The sequence below is a fragment of the Corylus avellana genome, chromosome ca2 (assembly GCF_901000735.1).
Source record: "Corylus avellana chromosome ca2, CavTom2PMs-1.0".
Taxonomy (NCBI): domain Eukaryota; kingdom Viridiplantae; phylum Streptophyta; class Magnoliopsida; order Fagales; family Betulaceae; genus Corylus; species Corylus avellana.
The window spans coordinates 16,765,545-16,787,398 of NC_081542.1; the positions used below are offsets into that span (position 1 = coordinate 16,765,545).

General features: G+C 33.7%; 2 protein-coding genes across 3 annotated transcripts; one reads left to right on the forward strand and one right to left on the reverse strand.

Annotated features, from left to right (window-relative positions):
* The first annotated feature begins 5,131 nt into the window (after positions 1–5,131).
* Positions 5,132–8,950, forward strand: LOC132172782 (gibberellin 2-beta-dioxygenase 2-like). Its single transcript, XM_059584351.1, has 3 exons — positions 5,132–5,514; positions 7,811–8,183; positions 8,642–8,950. Exons 1-3 carry the CDS (start codon positions 5,132–5,134, stop codon positions 8,906–8,908), a joined length of 1,023 nt encoding a protein of 340 aa, XP_059440334.1. The 3' UTR covers positions 8,909–8,950.
* A 4,110-nt stretch (positions 8,951–13,060) lies between these two features.
* LOC132172540 (probable pectinesterase 53) lies at positions 13,061–17,274 on the reverse strand. Of its 2 annotated transcripts, none has more exons than XM_059584053.1 (5): positions 16,890–17,274; positions 16,564–16,753; positions 15,204–15,407; positions 13,357–13,592; positions 13,061–13,214 (listed from the first exon to the last, which is right to left on the reverse strand). In XM_059584053.1, the coding sequence occupies exons 1-5, from the start codon at positions 17,252–17,254 to the stop codon at positions 13,061–13,063; spliced, it is 1,149 nt and encodes a 382-aa protein (XP_059440036.1). In that variant the 5' UTR covers positions 17,255–17,274. The 2 variants fall into 2 exon arrangements, with proteins under 2 accessions (XP_059440036.1, XP_059440037.1); XM_059584054.1 differs by having other exon boundaries at positions 13,091–13,209.
* Positions 17,275–21,854: the final 4,580 nt, after the last annotated feature.

Here is a 21,854-nt window from a genome sequence, read left to right on the forward strand (position 1 = left end):
ACCAAACTCGTGGTATCAAGTTATCAACCAATGAGTCAACCATTAATTGAGCTAATCCTTCGAGGCAAGGTTTTTTTTTTTTGAGCAAGAAGGTTGGAGGGGAAGGTCAATTGTAGCTATCCTACTTGAGCGTAATCATAGTAACACCAATTCGCGGGGCGCCGCTCAGGAGGGGCCTAGACGGTGGGAACCGCATGCGCTTTTTTAAGACCAATTCAGCCATATATAGCTTAACATCCGCCCCACTAGAGGATCAATGAGACTCAAGGTGGCTAACACTAATGGGCTAAGGGATTCCTATTGCGGGAGTCAAACCCAGGCCCTAGTACATGCCCAACCTCATGGAGATTCCCTTGAGTAAACATACCTTATATCTTAACTTTCAATGAATATAATTTTCTTTTAACTTGGTTGAAGGAAATTTCCGCCCATTTTCAATACAATGTGGTTTTAATATATGAGTATCAATAATGCATACAAACTTAATTTTTAAAAAATTGTAATTCCAAATTGGAGTGTCCCAGTCGTCAGTGACACACTAGCTAGTGGGGGTTTAATTTTGTTAATTTCTACTGTTGAACCTGATATCATCTATGTTGGCATATATATATATATATATATACCTCCGGCCAATATGAACCTTTGGATAAAAAAAGTATATGATCAGCTGGTATCCACGATGACGGTTAGGGCTCCAAAGGGTGCCGCATGGAAGTAAATAAAGAGATGAGAATCTGCTTCCATTTGTCATAAAATTATATGAAAAGGAAATGTCTGGCTCATTTGAATTTTCCTCATTGCTTTGTCCGGTATGCCGGCCTTCACCATGAATTTAGGGGTCTTGTTTAGGGGAAAGAAAACCTTAATTTATAGGTATCAACAACCCTTACCAGTACATGTATTTTTCTACTTGGTGAAGAAATCATCTTTCTAACCAAATTTTTCATTCATTAAAAAAAAAAAAAAAAGAAGAAGGTATTTTTGAATATTCTCTATCATTTTCTCTCTTTTTAATAAAAATTAAAGAAATCATTGAGAGAAAAAAAAAAATTAAAATGGAATAGTTAGTAGGGTATAGTTCGTTGAAAAAGTTGGTAGCTAGGAAAAAAAAAAAAAAAAAAAAAGTGACTTTTTTTGGTTAAAATGAAAAGAAATTGAATAAGTTCTCTCTTTATTTGGGATATGTTTTCTAATATATAATTGAATAAGTTCTCTCTTTATTTATAAGTCAAAATTCATAAATTGAAAGTTTATCCCCCAAATTTAACCCTTTTGACAGCATTTGGATATTTAACACCAAGTTTTTGTTACTCTAATAAGAAAAAATAGGACAGAATCAGTGTAATAAGGTTGTTCACTGCCTTATGTGAGAATGCATTCAAACTTCACTTTATTCGGAAAAACATCCTAGTACGTAGCTCGAGTAGGGTATTCAAATTTCTGCCTAAACTAAATAGAACCTGAGGGTGCTGTTTCACACAAGGCTAGGCTACCCAATGGACAACCTCATTGCACTAGATCCATGATCCTCAAAATATAATACTCCCAACATGAGAATATTTGTGTCTAGAATTGTAGACAATTTTGATTTCAATTTCCTTATTTTTTGGGGGCATCTATGCACGCGCAAACACTTGGGGAATCTATAGGGCACTCACTATTCATTAGAGTCGAATTAACTAGTTATCTGAACACCTAATTAACCATGCTTTGTCTCCAAATTGTGGGTGAAATACTGATTTGATAATTCCAACAAAGAGAGAGAGAGAGAGAGAGAGAGAGAGAAAATAATCATTTGATAATGAAATACAAATACTGATTGACTAATTCGAACTTGGAAGCTTTGTTCAATTCATCCAACTATATATATAAAGAACACCAAAAATATTTGCTTTTCAAATTTTCAAAGATTAGAAGACCAAAGTACAATTAAAGATTACAATCAAACCTGATTTCTATATTTATTTTATGCACAACAACTCCCCCACGCAAAAGGTATATATTGACCTTGTGGATCTTTTCTATTTTATAAAACAAATATTAATTTTTCTTTCATATCCGACACGTGAAATATTATTTAACTAAAATAGGGTAATTTGTAGAGGTTAGTTAGGGTTCAAAGTCATAATCTCTACTTTAATATCATATGAATTAATTTCTGCTTACTTCAAAAACTTAAACTAATAAAAAGTTGTGAATAATTTAAGTGTTTAATTAATATTTTAACCTACTTTAGCCTTGATTACCACAAAGAATCAAGCCCACGCTTATATCATTTACTAAATAACATTTTAGAAGACAAAAGTTGCAAAGAGAACCACAAAGAACTCATTTGACAGATAATTACTGAAAAAGAAAAATAAGCAATTATATAAAAGAGATTCTCATCCTTCTGTACATCATTAATTTCTTGGTATTGGTTGCTATATACTTGCTATAATCAGTGAAATTCATGCTTTAATGGCTTCACAACCTTAAAGAAGAAATGAAGTTGCTTTCATAAAACAAAGAAAATGAACCTGAAATATAATTAGATTGAGGTTCTATGATTAATTTAACTCTGCAAATGTGATTAATTTTTGGAATAAATTTTTGAAATAAGAATGCATGTATTATATATGATGATATGCACAATGATAAGAACGTTAAATTGGGGTGATTGATGGAGAAAGGAGTTTAATTGAGAAGTAAAAGAAAGTTGATTTAGACCTACCAATGCATCTTGGATAAGGCATAATTAAGATTAATTAGTGAGTAATGACTCATTAAAAATTAATTAGGATGGAATTAATAGATTTGTAAGTTCAAACCTTACTTGATAAGATTGAAAAGAAAACGAAAAGGAATTTATATTAGTTGAAAAATGAGAAGTTGCTTAACTCACGTTTTCTACTTAAGTTGTATATATTATTTAATTAAATCTATACCCGAAATAAATAAATAAAAAAGAAAAAAGTAAAAACGCTAATACCAAAGCATAATCAAATCCAAGTGCATTTCTGAGTAAGCTAGCACATGGTAGGCTCCATAAAAGAAGTTTAATTATACTTAAATTAATGCAAATATTTAATAAGATGAAGAGTGCATTTAGCCTTGCGATTTTACACGCCAATTGCACTATTTTAAAACAAAACCGCGAAAACAATCATGTTTAAGAGTGCATTTTAAAAAAATAGCGATTTGAAAAACAAAAAAAAAACAAAGAAGAAAAATTCACATTTTTGTGCAGTATGAGGGGTGTATTTTCGCAAAACACACGATTCTAAACCTCAAACCTCGATTTTAAAAGCCGAATCACAATTATACCAAATGTTTAATTACGTTTTTAAAAATTATGTTTTCATTGACTACATTTTATATTCACTATTTTTCAAACCGCTAAATCAAACGGACATGAAAATTCAATAAAATATATCAAAGTCAAAAGTTCGATAAAATTCAAAACCTCAATTCCAAAAAACCGCACAACCCATCATATATATATAGACCCAAAAACCGCCTCGGTAAGGTATGTGCCAATAATATAATCATTGAGGAAAATCGCTAGTCACATTTGTGCTACCAAATGATTAATCAAATTACAATTGAAGCTCCTCTAAAATCCTCTAAAATCACTTAAAAAGCATAGGACTCTCACCTATTAAAGAACCAATATAAGATGTATCAACATAAACACCTTTCTAAACCACTCGCTCAAAGTAAGCAAATCATCAATTTAATACGAGACTAACTTTTTAACGTATCAGAATACGCACACATATGATTTTTCTTGTTATATCAAACTTCCTTTCAACTTCAAGAATTAAAAGATACTTTAATCCATTGGAGTGTAAAAATAACCTTTTCCTTTGAAAATAATGGTGGACCATACAAGCCATAATTCACTTTGTATATTAATTGTTTTTGTAAATCACAAAAACGACACGTAAAGAAAAGAGTATAGTATACGTAAAGGTTAGAATTAAAGTACAAAATATCAATATCAATGTCGTTTTACTATAAGGAATTTAGGAGGCAATTGAGTCAAAATTGGAAGAGGTCAACACGGCAGCAATGAGCTTGATCGGCCAAACAGCAGCGTTTAATTAAGACCACACGCTTTTGAAAATCGTCCGTAAAACAAAATCCAATCGAAGGGGACAAACAGCCGCTACCAGGTTGGCCCCAACGGCCTCCACTTCTCACCCTCTGATACTTACATTTCCCCCCACACCTCTTAGAAAATATTCTATCATCCGAATTGCTAGCAATATACATGAAAGAGTAAATATAAAATAAATTTTGAATTGTTCGTCCACCTGCTTGGACAAGTAAGAGTAAGCCCTATATAAACGTTTTTATATTTGTTGTTTGAATTGCTGATAAATTTTGAGTTATTTGTCCACTTATTTGGATAAATAAGCCCCATAAAGACTCTATCACATTTGCCATCTGAATTGTTAGATTCAGATCCGACAATAAGAGAGTGGACAAGAAGAAGGATTTTTCTGAGATTAATTGTCTGAATTAAATGCAATTTAGGTAACCTCAAAGAGAGAAAATTGCATAGTCTACTTGTCTCGTGCAGCTTGAGATATCTAACCCACTTGTTTGGGACAAATGGAACTTGCAACACCTTTTGTATAGGACTAATTTTGTATATAACGTGTAAAAGGGTTTTTTTTTTTTTTTTTTTGTTAAACAAGTGAGACCTGTAACTCTCTTTGTGTAAAGCTATCCAAATTGCGTATAATTTGGAATAGTCAATTTGTAAAAGAATAGTAATGCCGTGTATGATGGGAAAAAGGCTTCCTTGTTTTTCTTTGTTTGTATGCAAGGTGATACATATAAAAACTAAAAACAACTATTCATTTTTGGACCGTCATGTATATATATTATACATTATACATCACCTAAAATCACGATACCTTTTTTAATCAATTATATTGTTGATTATCTTAAAGACTCTTAACAATTATGATAGTCAGAGTAGCCCCCCCTCTTTTCTCTCTCTCTCTCTCTCTCTTTTCTCTCTCTCTCGGCTGTATAAAAGGGCACCATATATCTTCAACCATGACCATACCTCCAAAGCTCAAACTGATCATCAAATTCTTGATTTACTTTCTTTCTAATTCTATATTCAGAAACAAACATGGTGGTGCCTTCTCCCACCCCAATAAGATTAACCAAGAAAACAAAGGCGGTTGGGGTGCCGACCATTGATCTTTCTCTCAACAGGTCAATGCTATCTGAGCTAGTGGTGAGTGCCTGCGAAGAATTTGGCTTCTTCAAAGTGGTTAACCATGGGGTGTCGAATGAGATAGTTACGAGGATGGAGGAGGAAGGGGCGGAGTTTTTCTGCAAACCGGCGGCGGAGAAGAAGCGAGCGGGGCCAGCTAGTCCTTTTGGTTATGGGTGCAAAAACATTGGCCCCAATGGCGATATGGGTGAGCTTGAATACCTTCTTCTTCACACAAATCCTCTCTCTATTTCTGAAAGATCCATGGCTGTCTCCAATGACCCTACGAAATTCAGGTGACACCTCACATCTTTCTTCTTCTTCTTCTTTCTTGTGTTTGGAACTTTTTGGACATTATTTAAGTTACGTATTCACAAATGCAACAATGTTAAAAAAGAAGAAACAAAAACAGAAAAAGACATGAGAGAGAACACAAACACAATGCTTCTGTTTTGTGTTTCTTTTGTGCCCAACAGGTTCGCGGGTTTCATGGTTAGGATTAATGTGGCATGTTTGGTTCATTTTGTTTGAATTGTTATTTAATTAAATTAATGCTGAATATAAATAAATAATGAGGCAGGGACATATATATTGTAAAATATAATAAAAATAGATAAAAGGAACTACTCTGAGACCTGAGTACATGTTACCTGGCCTGTAAAGAATTGGAGATCTAATTAATTAATTAAATTAATCTTGCTGATGAAATGGTGGGGAAGATTTGTTTAGTAGTGTACGTTTGGCATCCTAGAAAAGGACGTCTTTCCTTTATGAGAAAAGAAAGCATATATATATATATATATATATATTAATCGAACATAAAATATAAATAAATTATTAATTTCAGAGTTTGGCCTTCTTTTTTATTGAGTGTTTTGATTTAAAGGAAGAAATTGCTAGTTGAAAGAAGGAGTTGGACGTCTTTCTTTCTTTCTTTCTTTCATTGATTCCAATGATTCCATGGTACTTGATGTCTGATAAAGGTTTGAGCACATAGAAGAAATAAAGTGGACTTTTCTTTTGTTTTGATGTCTACGGCTGTTTATAATAGAGCCAAGCGTGCGATATTGTATACCTAGCTGCTAGCTATAGGCTATATATTGGCCTAAAAGCTGTTGGGCCCCAAGTCTAAGTGTCTAACACCCACTTTTCTGCCACAGAAAATCTAAGCTCTGACAAATCGCTACCAAACGTGCAACCCCAATCGATGGGAAATCATCTCGGTTGAGATTCCAATTTTTACCCCCCCGGCCCATTCCCACCGGTCCTTTTTTTTTTTTTTTTTTTTTTTTTAATTATTAATAATTTGGATATAAAATATAAAAGAACACTTACGAGATATACTTATCCTAATAGACCGGTGATAGGTAGAGATTTACTTATCTTAATAGACGGGTGATAGGTAGAATGTCCAAAACTTGTTTTTATATTGCTAATAATTTAGGCAACCATTTTTATTTTGAAAACAGAAGACTAAAGGAAGAACGAAAAATGTCAACAAACAAAGCAAAGCCCTAATTCTTGTTTCAACTCTTTTTGAGTTTGGCTTACTTGTAGCCAAAAAATAATTTTTTTTTTTGGGTGCAAAAACTAAACGGTGGAAATTGTAAGATTCGAGAATAATTACAATTATTTTCCGATCAAAAGCAATTTTTTAATGTTTATTTTTACAGCGAAAGATTTCTAGTAATTTTTTCACCGGTAGCAAGCGAAACCCGAAAGTAAATAAAGGGAAAAACTTTGCTTTTATGTGTGTGAGCCACCATTGTAACAAACAAGCATGGCATGGCTCTTTCAATTCGAAAATTTGTAGGGACTATAAGTCTATAATATTGTAGGAGCTCAAAGTAGAGTAACAATTGTAAGAAGAATCCAACCTCAACCATATCTTTCCAAAGATTTTTTCTGTGAATATATATGCTATTGAAGTAGAGTAAATGATTATATACATATGAAGCATGCCATGTGAAAGTTGGCACCATATTCCTTGAATCTTGCCTGCCCAAGTCTCTGTTAAAGGGATTTCATTGAGAAAGAGAAACACAATATCCAAATACTTGTGCTAGCTGTGCTTGCCATGGCATGGCCCCCATTTAGAAATGACCCCCACTAGCTGGTAAGGATATAATTACTTGTATGAAGACAACAAAGAAAGAAATCAATAACTTCACAATCAAATCAAGAAAATGTGTTCAACCTTCCACGTGTTCCAATTGAAATTTGGGATTCAAGTAACGGCGACACTTTTTACTGTATAAAGAATTTCACAGGTCAGGACAAATTTTTTCATTGACCGCATGAATTGTTAACAGTAACTATGAAAAAGTTTTTATAGGGCTCACTTGCCCCAAACCAAAAGGTAGGCGATCAACATTTGTTTGGATATAAGGGTCTCATTTTAACTCTCTTACATTTGCGGCCCAAATTGACATTTATTTTTAAAATATGTCATTTATACACACATTTTCAATAAATTGAATTTTATATATATATTAAAAAAATATATATATTTTGAAGAAAAATTTGTTGGAAATAATAATGTTCTTTTGGGTAGAATGACATTTTTTTTTTTTTTTCATTTTTTGTTTGCAGTGATAGTGTAAATAATTACATACAAGCAGTGAAGGAACTAGCATGTGAGATTCTTGATCTAATGGCTGAAGGCCTATGGACCCGCGATAAGTGCGCCTTCAGTAGGCTCATCAGAGATGTCGATAGTGACTCACTTCTCAGGCTCAATCACTATCCTCCGATGAATGATATCAATGATTGGGATCCATCACCAAAACTTTATCAGTGTACAAACAATCGGATAGGATTTGGGGAACATTCTGACCCTCAGATCTTGACCATCTTGCGATCCAACGACGTGTGTGGCCTTCAAATATCTTTGAAGGACGGGTTGTGGGTCCCAGTCCCTCCTGATCCCCGTGAGTTCTGTGTTTTCGTCGGCGACGCTCTGCAGGTTGGTAATAATCAAATGAATAGTCAAATTGAGGTTTTTAACAGTTTTACTGCTGTTCAAATTGTTAATAATTTAAATAGTAAATAGGAAAGAACTTTGATCAAATTCATTTGCCCCAACAGATTTCAAATTATCTGTTCACTTATTGAGACGTTTGAGTTTCATAAAAACTCTCTTACATTTACATTAATAAAAATAAAAAAATAAAAAAACTTAAAATTTTGGGTTAAAAAAAACTATTTTAAACATCATAATAAAAGTTAAAATAACAAGAAAAAATAATAATAATCAAAGTAAGCCGCTTTTAGAAGTGAGATGGTAACTTTTTATTTTACTAATCAACGACTTTGAGTGGGGTAATAATTACATACTTGATTAAAAATACACATAAAAATTACAGTGCTCTAAGTAGAGATTAAGTGTAATCTACTCACATAATTTTTATATTGACAATGAAGGCTTTGACAAATGGGAGACTATTGAGCGTGAGACACAGGGCATTGGCAAACTCAGTGAAGCCAAGAATGTCAATGATGTACTTCGGGGCTCCATCCCCTAACGAATGGATTTTTCCGTTGCCGGAGTTAGTCTCACCGGAGAATCCAAGTCTCTATAAGCCCTTCACTTGGGAGGAATACAAGAAAGCTGCATATTCCCTCCGATTGGGAGATTCCCGTCTCGACCTCTTCAAGATTCATTCAGCTGATCATCATAAAAATCAATGAAATTGAATCATTATGCAATCTTGTACCATTGATAGGACACGGGTCAGAAATAGGAGGAAAAAAGAAATTATTTGGGTGGTATATAGCTAGGCCTCATTTCAAGTTATAGAGACTTCAACTTGTGGGGACATTTTTGCTTCCAGCACCTTTCCTATTATTTATGCTAGAGTAAATATCATTTATTTACCTCCTTCTGGTTATGGATAATTATAAATTAACTTCGTTGTCTTTTAGAAATTATGGAAAATTATTAATTTATAATTTGTGGGAAATACGTTTGTTAACTTTTTTTCTTACCAAGTAAAAAAAACATATAACAAACAACTCAAAATACAAAGCATTCCTCAAAACACAAAAGAGCTCATCCTACCGCGTTGATATGGAAATGTACGTGCATCAGCTTTTTGAATTTTCTTTTCTTAACAAGGGTTGATGGGCATAGCCACATCAAACTAATGAGATTAATGTGATCGTAGGGTGTAGTATGTATCATTAATTACTCGACACTAAAAACTATTTTTTACTTTTATGTCAAATCAAAATACGTTTTTTGAACAATAAAATAAAATACACTATCCCAAACTGAATCCGGGTCTTCAACAATTGCCAAAAACTCATTCGAACAAGTGAGCTTATAAATTTTTTTCACATTTATTATCCAAATTACTATCGATCTAGACCATAAAATTTCAGAAAGTATCTTCCTCCAGAACAAGTTAAAACAACTACCCTATTATGTTGTGATTTCTTTTTTGTGGAAATTATTTTCCTCAAGGCTGCCCCACATGTCAATGTTGATTGATTTTCTATCTCAATAGTACGATATGCACTTCTAGCTTGCTTTCAAGAGGACAAACATTCCTCTTGAAATATATGTGGCGTATATATAATCAATTATATATATAAATAGATCTAGTTTTTAGTGGACTATATAGTACTTGCGTCTCTGTCCGACACTTTCTTGTCGCACGCATGCGTGGTTGCCTTGATCATTGATTTAAGTAGGTATACCTAGGAAAATAACACGATACCAAAGTCTTAGTTCAAAAGTTGGTCTAGAAATTGGTCTTGTGTCACGATCATTTTACCAATTACGTTCAAAAATTTAGGTTTTGATACGGACATTTCTTTATATATTAGCTTCATATATATATATATATATATATATATATATATATATGACCAGCTATCTTGCTAGGGTATGATGATCAATATTGATAGATTCTACTAATTTTTGATGTCCCACTAACTTACAATCAACTAGAAGAAGAAAGCATTCAACACACACTGAGGAGAGAGGCCCTCTCCTGGCTAAAGAGATTGATCGAAAACTTAATTGCCTCCATTCAGTCTCACCAACTATGACAAAGATTAATCAAAGTCAGAGGTTGTTCTATCAGCAAGAAGAGGTTTCTTGAGAGAGAGCTCTTTGATCAATAATGAAAGTTAGGTTTGAAAATAATGATCAGAACCTTTTTTAATCAATTCCTTAGTTCTTCAGCCAGACTTTTGGAATATATTAAATATATGTTTCTGATTATGACCCATCTCATAATTCACAACACCCGGCCCATATTCAAAATGAGCGTTGAAATATTAATTAAATGATTAATTTCAACATAATTTTTATCCGATTACGTTTTTGAATTTAACAATATATATATAGGTGGTAAATCAGATTATTGAGATTATTTGATTCCATCAATGTTTGAAGATAACCATCTGTCTCTCATGACTCATGAGGTTGTCCAACGCTCATTGACTCATGCAATTATGTAAAAGAAGATAGATGGCTGGCCAACTTCTCAGAATACTTGTATGGCAAGAATTGCATGAAATCAAGAAACTCACTTTCAAAATATTTCTTAGTACACAAACATATATATATATATGCTGCATGAAGAAGCTACTTTTTTGGGTTTTTCAGATTCCAATTTTGCCCATTAGTCCATCCAACTTATTTTTAGTTGGTAACGCTAGCTACACTTCATTCCTATTTATCACAGTCATTTCACATTTACGCAGGGCCGACTCAATACATTTTGAGAACTAAGACGACAAGTTAAAAAAAAAAAAAAAAAAAAAGCATTTTTCTTATTTTTAAAGGAATTATTTCGAATTCACTTTAATTTTTATGATATATAAGATGAATCATCACATGATCAGGACATATGTAGCATAATTAGCATTGAATGTTAAATCAATCCATGTGGTCATGCAAATGATCCAATTGGTAATTGAGATCAAAATTTATTTCTGTCCCTTTTAACTTTCTGATCGGAATTTTGGTTGCTTAATGCTTTTTGCCCAACGGCAACAAATCTCTACCCACAGTACTGTAATTGAATATTATTATTATTTTCATTCTCTCAATTCTCCCCAAGAATAGAACGTTTAAAGTTTGAAAAATGGGTTGTATTTAAGAATGTCTTTAATATTATTTGATTCCTTTATTTAATGCTATCAATTTTGTAAGCTAGCCTTATTTCATTTCAAGAATGAAATGTTGGAGAATTATGTTTTTAGGAGAATCAAATGATATTAATGCTTTTCTAATTACTTATTTACCATAATTAGGGGGCCTTAATTAAAGAATATTGACTACAATTAGGCTTTTAAATATTTTTTTATGAAAAACAAAATCCTTATTCATTGAGGATCTTATTTAATACCTTAGACGGCCGCCTAATGGTGGGGAAACTTCCCTCCTAAATGTACTAAATAAATACTCTTTATTTCAAATTGATCATTTTCCTAATGGTGGAGCCAACCCTGATTTGACGTGTTTTAAGTATTTTTCTTTAATTTTTTGAAGCGACGGTAAAAACCACTATCAAAATTCCCTCGACTTTCCGGCCACCTAATTTTCATCAAGAAAATGTAAGAGGGTATCTTCGTAATATCATTAATGCTCCGAAAATTATTTTTTTAAGGAAACAAGAAGCACATATTTGGAGAGTGATGATACACAACACGCCGGCATGCATGAACAGTCATGCACGGCTAATTTTGTTTTTTTTTTAATAATTATAATATTAAAATATTATATTTTATTATTTTAAAATATTAAATCACCCGGGCATGCATGACTGTTCATGCACATCCGGCATGATGTTTAACATCACTCTTGCTTGGATCTTATTCAATGATTTTTTGTTTTTTGTTTTTTTTATTATTATTATTTTTGGAAATTCTTATTCAATGATTCAGTGGGGTAGTTAAGGAGATGTTGAGCTATATATATATATATATAAAGAAGGGTGTGAGGAGGCTCATCTTCATGAAGCCTATTGTCCCTGAGGCTTAGGATCGAAAAATGGCGTCGCTAGTGTTACTATTGGGAGCAATACTGAGACGCTGCCAAAACGACATCTTTCCCTGCGACTGGACGACGTCGTCGGAGGTCAAATACGACACGAATCACGATGTGGGAAATCATGGGAATGCACCCTCCGATGACTACGTTGGAAGTATTGTCAGCAAGGTCGACGATTACGAGGATGCCCACACCTGGAAAATAGCTGAGTCCTGCGTTTGGCCTAATTATTAGAAACAATATTTAATTTCCCTACCTCTTGTTTGTTCTTAATTCCTTAACCTCATATTATCCATCTTTTCAATTGTATAAACACTCTTGTTGATGGGTTAATTAATTAAGTATTCCTAGTTTATCTAGCTAGAGGCAGAATAACATGTACGACGTCGTTAATTAGCAAATTTTCCCATGTTCTGTTTCTGTACTGGGGGATAGAATAAGCATCATCATGATTTTATATATTGTTTCTTCTAGTATTTAGGGTCAAAGACATTAACATTTTTAAGGAAAAATTTTGAAAATTTCATGACTTATTGGCAGCCAAGAAAAGCACCGGCAATGACGATTTATGTCGGGCCGCCGGAAAATTATGCGCGGGTAAAAGCTAGCTGTATTTTTAAGTGATTATGAGGTAACACTGTTCTAATTGTTTTGAGACAAATTAATTAATCTAAAAATCCTCATATGCTAAATATTTATTTTTGGGCCGTCTCACATCATACATAAATTGCCAATAATTTTCAAGAATATTCAAGTTTGAGGAATATATATGGTTGACCATGCACACATGCATTAGAAAGGTGATGGTTGAAGCAAAAGAAAAAGATTATAATCACCTAATATTGTCCTATGAGCCAAGAATCGCCTTCAACATAATGAGTCCCAATAAAAGGCTTGGCCTCTTCATCCCCAAGCATTCGAGCCCAAGGCACCCTTCCTGTGAAGTTGGCTCCTGGTCCACTGCACTTGTATTCTCCGTAATACACTTTACTACAACAAAACAAAGAAGAGCACACTTATGATTAACTCTAGGGCAAGAGCCCGTTTGCTTTTAACGGTTTCAAAATGTGCGGTCTAAAAAAACTAGTGATTAATTTCAAAACGTAGTAAACGGTTCAATGAATCAACTTACTAATCGCGATTTTGATCGCCCCAATCGCTCCACCCTTGGGGAAGAACAATCTTGTCCAAGAAAGTAAATGAGAAAATGACCCTGGAATAATCACCCCAAGCTCTACCAAGGTAAATATGGCCACTCCCTGTTACCACACCATCTTTGAAGGAAAACCCACTTGACAATGAGGCATTTGTGCGTTTTTGGGCTGTGAGGGAGGCCACCTTCTCGGCTGTGGAATTTAGATAGCAGTTCTGCCCATGTATAGAAAATAGGCTTAATTGTCAGTCATCCTATCTATCAATTGTGTTGGGCTATAACCCCTATCAAATTCTAAATTTGAGCCTGGCCTTTTGAAGTGTTAACTTGAAAAATCCTTGGATTGGATTCTCGGGTTATTCTACTATTGATTAAATGATCAAATTTATTAATTTAAACTATTAAAAAAAATGATGATTTAATATGGTATTAGAGCAAAGATCTCGAGTTCAAATTTTATCTCCGTAATTTTTAATCATTTAATTAAAGTATTAATTAAATGTTTAAATTTATTTATTTTTTTCCTATAAACTTAAGCTTTTAGGTTGAGTGGTGATTTAATGTAGTATTAGAATAAAAGTCCTGGATTTGAATCTTATACCTGTCAAGTCATCCCTATTTCAGTTAAATATTTTACGTGTTAAGCCTTTCTTATTAAAGGAGAGTGAGTTTGAACCCACAAGTAAGAGGCAGTGTTAAAGTATTAATTAAATAACGAAATATACCCTTTGCTTAAGCATTTCGAGTGTAAGGAATTTTGATGAGAGGCTTCCGATGAAGCTCACTTTGTGACGTTCCACATTGTTTGGGTATGAAAAAAATGATATGTTTATATGAAATATACTCTTTCTAAATGGTATGAGGCATTTTGGGGGTAAATCCAATAATAAAACCGTGCAGGCTTGGCCCAAAGCGGTGCACAAGCCCATGAGGGTCGTCAGCAAGATTGTAACGTCCTACATTGCCTGGGCATGGAAAAGATGATGTGTTTATATGGAATATACTCTCTCTAAATGGTATGAGGCCTTTTGGGGGTAAACCCAATAATAAAACTGTGCGGGCTTGGCCCAAAACGGACAATATCATACCACCTAAAGCAGGGGTGTTACATATGATATCAGAGCCATAGCCTAGCCTGAGATGGGAGGAGCGTGCACAAGCCCATGAGGGTCACCAGCGAGATTGTGATGTCCCACATGAAAAAGATGATGTGTTTATATGGAATATACTCTCTCTAAATGGTAGGAGGCATTTTGGAGGTAAACCCAATAATAAAACCGTGCGGACTTGACCCAAAGCGGACAATAGTATACCACTTGAAACAAGGGTGTTACACACTCAGTGCTCATGGTGATTTAACAATCACTATGCCTAAATTATAAAGAATTTTTTGCAATTGTGAGAGGTTTCATTAAACTCATTTGAAATTAACCTGACTGAATATGGGTTTGAATATGGGTTTCATCGGAAGACTCACAATCAGGGGGCAAAACTACATCCCATATTTCCCCAAAACTTTTAAAACATTCCCTTAGAATTTTTTAGAATTTTTAAAAAAATTAGAATATGCCCCTTCTAATTTTTTTATTTTATACTTCTGCCTCCCAAACTATGATCGCTAGTTTCGCCCTCGCTCACAATATTGTTGGGGCATGTGACCTCCAAATAAACCCTATGGAAGGTTTCTAACAATTGCAAAGATCCGGTGCGGGATATCCACCTACAAAAGTCGAGTCCTGAGCTGGCTAGCACCACCTAGCTAGGCCTGGGGCCAGCCCATAATCCCATTGAATCATTGATATGGGGTACCCTAATGATTGACTGACCTCATAAAGGGATCTGCCATAGCCGAAGATGAAGTCCACTGAGCCCTGGACATAGCAATTCTTGAAGTAGTGCATTCCCTTGTGGTCATAGAGTGTGTCTTGAGCCCCATAGAAACTGCAGTTATAGAATGCAGCCTTGGTCCCTGAAATGCGAAGCGCCACGCCTTGTCCTCCAATGGATCCAATGTCATGTGAAGCTGTGTTCTACATTTACACATATTTATTTAACAAAACAAAATTTAAAATTTTCTGTGACAAACAAAATCAAAGATTAAGAAAGGAAAAAAGAAAAAAAGAAAAAAAAAAAAAAAAGGATTAATTGCATTTTGACACAAGAATATGACGTAGATCATGGTGCATTGGAGGTTCGAACGAGATTTGAATATTTTATCAATTTTCAAATCACGATTACTCAGAGCTTTAGTTGACTTAGGGAAAAGTTGTGAATCTGTTGTTGTTTGTCATTGTGATCTTATTACGTCACGGTGCATCATAGTAGGATCCATTAGAAATAAATTATCTTTATTTCATTTCACTTGAAATTGAAAGATGGATGGGGCCATGCCTGCAGCCTCCCTCCTCTCATAGAAAAAATTGTTAATATTAAAGAAAATGTTGACATATTTAGGGTCCTTTTTAATCCTAGCTTTATTAATTATGATAGTCTCCTTTTAGAAGAAAATTTAATACAGTCTGGCCCTCCCCAATTCCGTCTATGTAATTGAAAGGGTGCGTGCCTGGTTGTAATAGTAAAATACATCAAAAGTTATACACAGAGAGAGAAAAAAGAACAAAAATAGGAAGATAAAGCAAAAGTTGACAAAAGAAACTATATATGCACAACTCTAATTTTGGGAAAGTTAAACATACCCTTAATATGAGTTATAATTGAAATGGGCAATTTCATGTGAGCGAGCAATCAAGTTTTACTTTATTTAGACAGTCTCTCACATGAGTCCGCCCATTGCACAATACAATAGACAATTTCATAGCCCAGAATCCCGATCCCGAGCTATACAAATTTTCAATGATATGACGCAGCAATAAAAAATCTTTTTTTTTTTTTTTTTTTTCTTTTTATGCGCAAAAGTAAGTTTCATTAATTAAATAAAAGCAAGACACAGATTGAGTGAGAGACCCAACAATATATATCCTCAGTACACATAAGCCAAATAAATGATTCCATCTAATAACTTCTTGGCTCACCGACCTAAAAAAGGGCCACAAAATAAGACATGTTTTGTAGCAGACCAAAATGTTTTGTGGGAATTAAAGACATGTTTTGTAGCAGACATGTCTTGTGAACTTTTGTGTTCAACGTATGAAAAAATTCTATTACTTAATTTGTCAGTTTAATTACCTCAAACTTCATGTTGACGGCCACAAAGTAATTTGCATTCACGGCAACCGTTGCACTATGATATGTCCCTAACGGCCTCCCATCTCTGCTGGCCGTCGATGCCGTGTCATTCCCGGTGACAGTTGGTGGATCGCTAGCATTCCCTAAAAATGTAACAAAGGGCAAAGCTCTAGGGATGACAATCTTTTCCCTAGACTCCCCACAAGTTAGTATCTTTAATTTATTATACGTCTGACATCTGTCTTTAGAACACGTGATTAAAAAATGTACTCAAGATAAGAATCACGTGCTCTTAAAACGTAAGTAATTATTAGAAAATAACGTACCTATAAATGCCCGGTTTGATCATCAAGATTACTCTCCTAGTGTTGTTTAAGGGGATGGTGTTAAGAGCTTCTCTAATTGTCATGAAGTCACCAGTCCCATTTTGACAAACACTTACTATCACTTTGTTGATCTCAGCCAGCCTCAGCTTCACATCAAGAACATTCCGGCCAACGGCCGACGTCGTTTCAACAATGGATTCCGCGCCTTTCAATGCGGCCTTCCGTCGATAATTTTCGATGTTCCAGGATACCCATTTGTTGTATTCTATGTCTCTATCAGAACTCCAGGAAGAAGATGGCAAAGTGACATTGAACAGAGAGAGAAGCAAGAGGCTGATGAGTTGGAGATGGGATATGGAAGCCATGAGAATGCTACGGCTGTGAGAATATAATGCTACGGCTGTGAGAATATAATATGCTAATGGGTGCATGCTTTATAATTTAGAAATGGAATGAGATAATGACTGTAATTACTATAATGACCTTCAATTTTGCATAAGGATTTTCTGGGAAATTGGCGCAGCAATTGAAAGAGTCGTATATGACCCACATGTTAAAGTAGGTAACTAGATAGTCTAACATTTATTTAAGTTGGTGAGTTCATATGAACGCTCTCAATTTATTGTCATAATAATTTAAATAACAAATTGCCGAAAATCCCAATTCTTCAATTTTGCTCTACCCAACTCATGTCAGGCCACCAGAGGATGGATATCACAAATTGGAAATCACACGACTAATTGAAAGAGGGCTATAGTCAACCTTTTCAACCTTTTTAAATTCCCACAAATCCCTATATTCAACATTTTTTTTTTTTTTTTGGCCAAAGAAGCTGCCCTTTTCCCATGACTTTTAAAACTCCCACAAATCTCGCAGATACGTTAAGTCAAATCTCAATCCTCCTTCTTAGAATGAAAGGTACCAACTTTATTTGGCATTAATAAATTGGAGTGAACTATTGGTATTGGATGGGTCTTGCAAATAAATAGATTTTGATTTAAGGTTACCAAGAGAGTCAAAATTCCAAGTTAAAAACAACGACATAAAAAGAGTGAAGTTTTTAATTAATATGGAGGGAAATTGGTTTTTTAATTCTTGAAAGAGGGTTGCTAGACATCCCAACACTTTTTCCCAAATTCTCTTTCCCAAATGATTTGGACCTCACATTCATTTAAGAAAAAAAAAACAATATAAATCTATTTATTTATTGAATGGACTAAATCATTTGGAAAAATGAATTTGGAAAAAAATGTTGCGATGTCTAGTATTATCTTTCTTGAAAAGTTGTACTAAGTGTGCAGATTTTTGGCATTTTTGGTCTTTTTAATGTTATTCTTTGAAATAATATTTCTTTCCCTTGCATAAAAATGAGCGTGTAAGTTAGATCCTATGTTTCATACCCAAAAAAAAAAAAAAAAAATTATACTTTCACGTACTTAAATCAGCTAGGACCATGCCTAATGAAGCGGAGGTCACTAGTTCGAATCTCCATTCCCCTAAAAATATAAAAGCTGAATCAAAAAGAAATTGGAGACAATGATTTGGTGGGAGCTAGTTTGGTGTTAAATACTTACATCTACCACTAGGAGAAGAGTCCAAAAATGCTACATCTTGCTCTTATTTAAGATATTTTCAATACAAAAGACTTATATTTAGAGGAAAATTGGGTAGGTGGAGATAATTTTGTATGAGAATATGAAAAAAATATGGACCAAATATTGAGACCAAACATTTCTTATTATTAAATCACATTTGAATACAATCAAATCTGATTAGTTAAAAGGTAAGAAATTATAATCAATTATAATCAAATTTAATCATATATTCTAATCGTTAGAGAGAAGTCCTTGGTAGACCGAAACGGAATTGGAGGGGGCAGGAGCCACGAACCTCCTCTTTATATATATATATGAACATTTACTTTTATTTCAATAAATGGTTTTTTTTTTTTTTTTCCTAAGGAGTAGCTTAATTAATCGGTTGAGAATTAGACCTTATACAGCGAAGGTCACTAGTTTGAATCATCATTCCCAGCCATTTTTCTCTCTTTGTGCAGACATGTCAAAAAGAAAAAATTCGTAATCACGTCTAAATAGACTACTTGCGTATTTTCGTCCAATATTATTGTCGTAAAGATTCTAGAATTTAACCTTTTTCTCTTTATGGGAATTTTTGTTTTCAATTCTAATTCATGTAAAATGATTAAACAACGATGTTTTTATAGACAATTTTTTTTTTAGTTTATATATATATATATTTTAATATTGTTCCAACATTAGTTTAGTAGGTGTGGTTGTATGTATTACTTTACTCAGAGATGAGACATCTAACTCTTTTACATAGAGGATAATTTCCTTCTCACAAATGTGAAATGTCAGAGGTGCTTTTTCTTTTTCCTTTTTCATTTTTCTTTTCTTTTATTCTCATTTTCTTCTATACGGGTGATTGCAGAAACAATTTATACAAGCCTCTCCTGTGGTGGCCCCTTTCATTGGCCCAGTCGTGTAGCTTCTACCACTACCTGTCCAATTGAGGCATTTAACTCTTTTTGCTTGCTTTAACATGTCCTCGGATCTAAATAAACTAGCCCGTTTGACAATCCACTCGTTTAAATTCGATTCGAACCCAATTAGTGAATGAAAAAACCCGCTCCTGACTGCAAAACCCTGCTCGCTTCTAGCACCACCTCTCCTATTGAGGCAATCAAGTCGTTTTTACTTGCTTTAACATGTTCTCGATTCCTCGAAGCAGATTAATCAAAGATTTCGTCTAATCGCTATTCGTAGTCACCTTTTTCTTGGTTTTGTGTCAAGAAACTATTGGATTTTATTGGCCATTTCCATTTATTTGTCTTTTTAATTTGGGCTGATATATAATCAACTATGTATCCTGATTTATCATGAAGCTTCCCAATAAAGATAATAAAACTTCAGCACCTCACAATACTCGTGGATGTTACAAAGGGGAGAATGTTATGATTTGATCCTTCTCACACATGTTAAACTTAAGATGTAAATGTAGTTAGGGTGCTTTTTCTTTTTCTTTCTCTTTTCTCTTTTTTCTATTATTCCCATTTTCATTTTCTTCTATCTTATCTTACCCCATTAAAGAAACAAATGCTGTCAGGTCTCAAAGTTGAGCTGAATTTCTGATATCTTCTCTAGCACTATAAAAATATGTCTTAACACCCAACAATCCTTGCTTCTTCTTTTCTTTTTTATTATTTTTTTTTATTTTTTATTTTTTATTTTTAAGCAAATTAAAAATGGGTTACAGGAATCAAAACACGAAAAAAAATGAGTGGGTTCCTAACAACCGATTCAATACGAAAATTACAGTGTAGATAATCAACTAAATAATAGGAAATGGGTCAAAACTAAACGGTCGCGAACAGTGGCATAGCCATTGCAAAATGATCCTTGATACTCATTCAATTCTATCTACAATATTCTATATATCCGCAATTCTTAAATTAAATTTCAGGACTTCTGGAGATGGCATATGGGATTGCTTAGCTTTCAAAGTAAAAATGGTGATAGTGGTAACAAACCCCATCTGTGTGCGTCCAAAAGAAGCCATATATTGCTCCATAGGAACCAAATTGTAGAAGAAGCATGTCAGAGATGGCTGAATGGGGACCCCAACTCTCTATTTGTTTCTTGTATTGGACTCAACCTAGTCCTGTCTCCCATGGTGGTGGAGAAAACATAGCTGTATTCCATTTTCCAATTCATATTCTTGGTGCATAATATAATAGCTTTTCTATCCAATATATTAGAGTGTGCAACTGTAGCAGCACATTTAGGGGTGGGGCAATGCAAAGTTGGTGCCCATTTGCCCATTCCAAAATGGTTTCACATGCCTTGTTTTTCAGAACATATACAAATGGATTAACCGAGAATGTGACATCTATCAAATCCAACTACCAACTTCTTTCAGAATTGTGTTACTGGAATCGAGCTAGGAATGACCGCTAGTGGACACCCACCATTTTTTACTTTCAGAGCATATGATTCTCACGTGCATTTTAAAAATGCAAGTGAGAATTGTGTGCTCTTAAAAAATGTCAATTTCGTATTTTCATTTTTTTAGGTTCTAAACCACATTGTTTTCATCTTAGAATCAAACCTAGGATTGTCATCAAGTTGAGTATTGAATGTTTAAGTTTTGTTCATTTAATTTTATTTCGAACAAGAGCCGAACTAGAGTGTATTACCGAGCTAGATAATTTGTTCAATGTTGGATCATTTATTTTTCGAGCAAACTCGAGCTTATTCGATAACTGCTCAATTAAATTATTCATTATTTATATAAAGTAAATATCATTAATTTTTTTTTCTCTGTAAATTCATAATAATTATTGTTAAGATTTTATCATTTGAGTTAATTTATATGTTTTATAGTATACATATAAATTCATTATGCAGACACACATATATTTATACAAACATACATATATCTATATCAAGACTCACAAGAACAATAATTTAAGCTATATCTATTATATTAGAAAGATAATTCTTCTTTACTTAAGATATTCTAAATACGAAATTAAAATAATACTATTAAAAAATAATAAAAATGAAGTTATACGAGTTGAGTCGAGCCAAGTTATATAAGTATAATTCATTCAATAATCGAGCATAATTTTACTTTCATGATTAATTTATTTATTAAATGAACCAAATTCAAATTGAGTTTATACGAGCAAATTATCGAACGGACTTGACTTGTTCATGATTGACTCATACATTTTCAGAGCTTTGTCAATAAAACATAATGGATAGATTAGCTTAACAACTTCACTTTTGTGCATAAATTATGGTCTTTTTTCGGGAATTATTGGTAAAAGAGAAAAGTGGAGGATGAACCTGGCAACCTGCATACAAGGCCTTCAAACTTTCCTCCGGCCAACCTAGAAACAACTCCATAATGGGCCTCTAGAAAAACTGATAATGGGCCGTT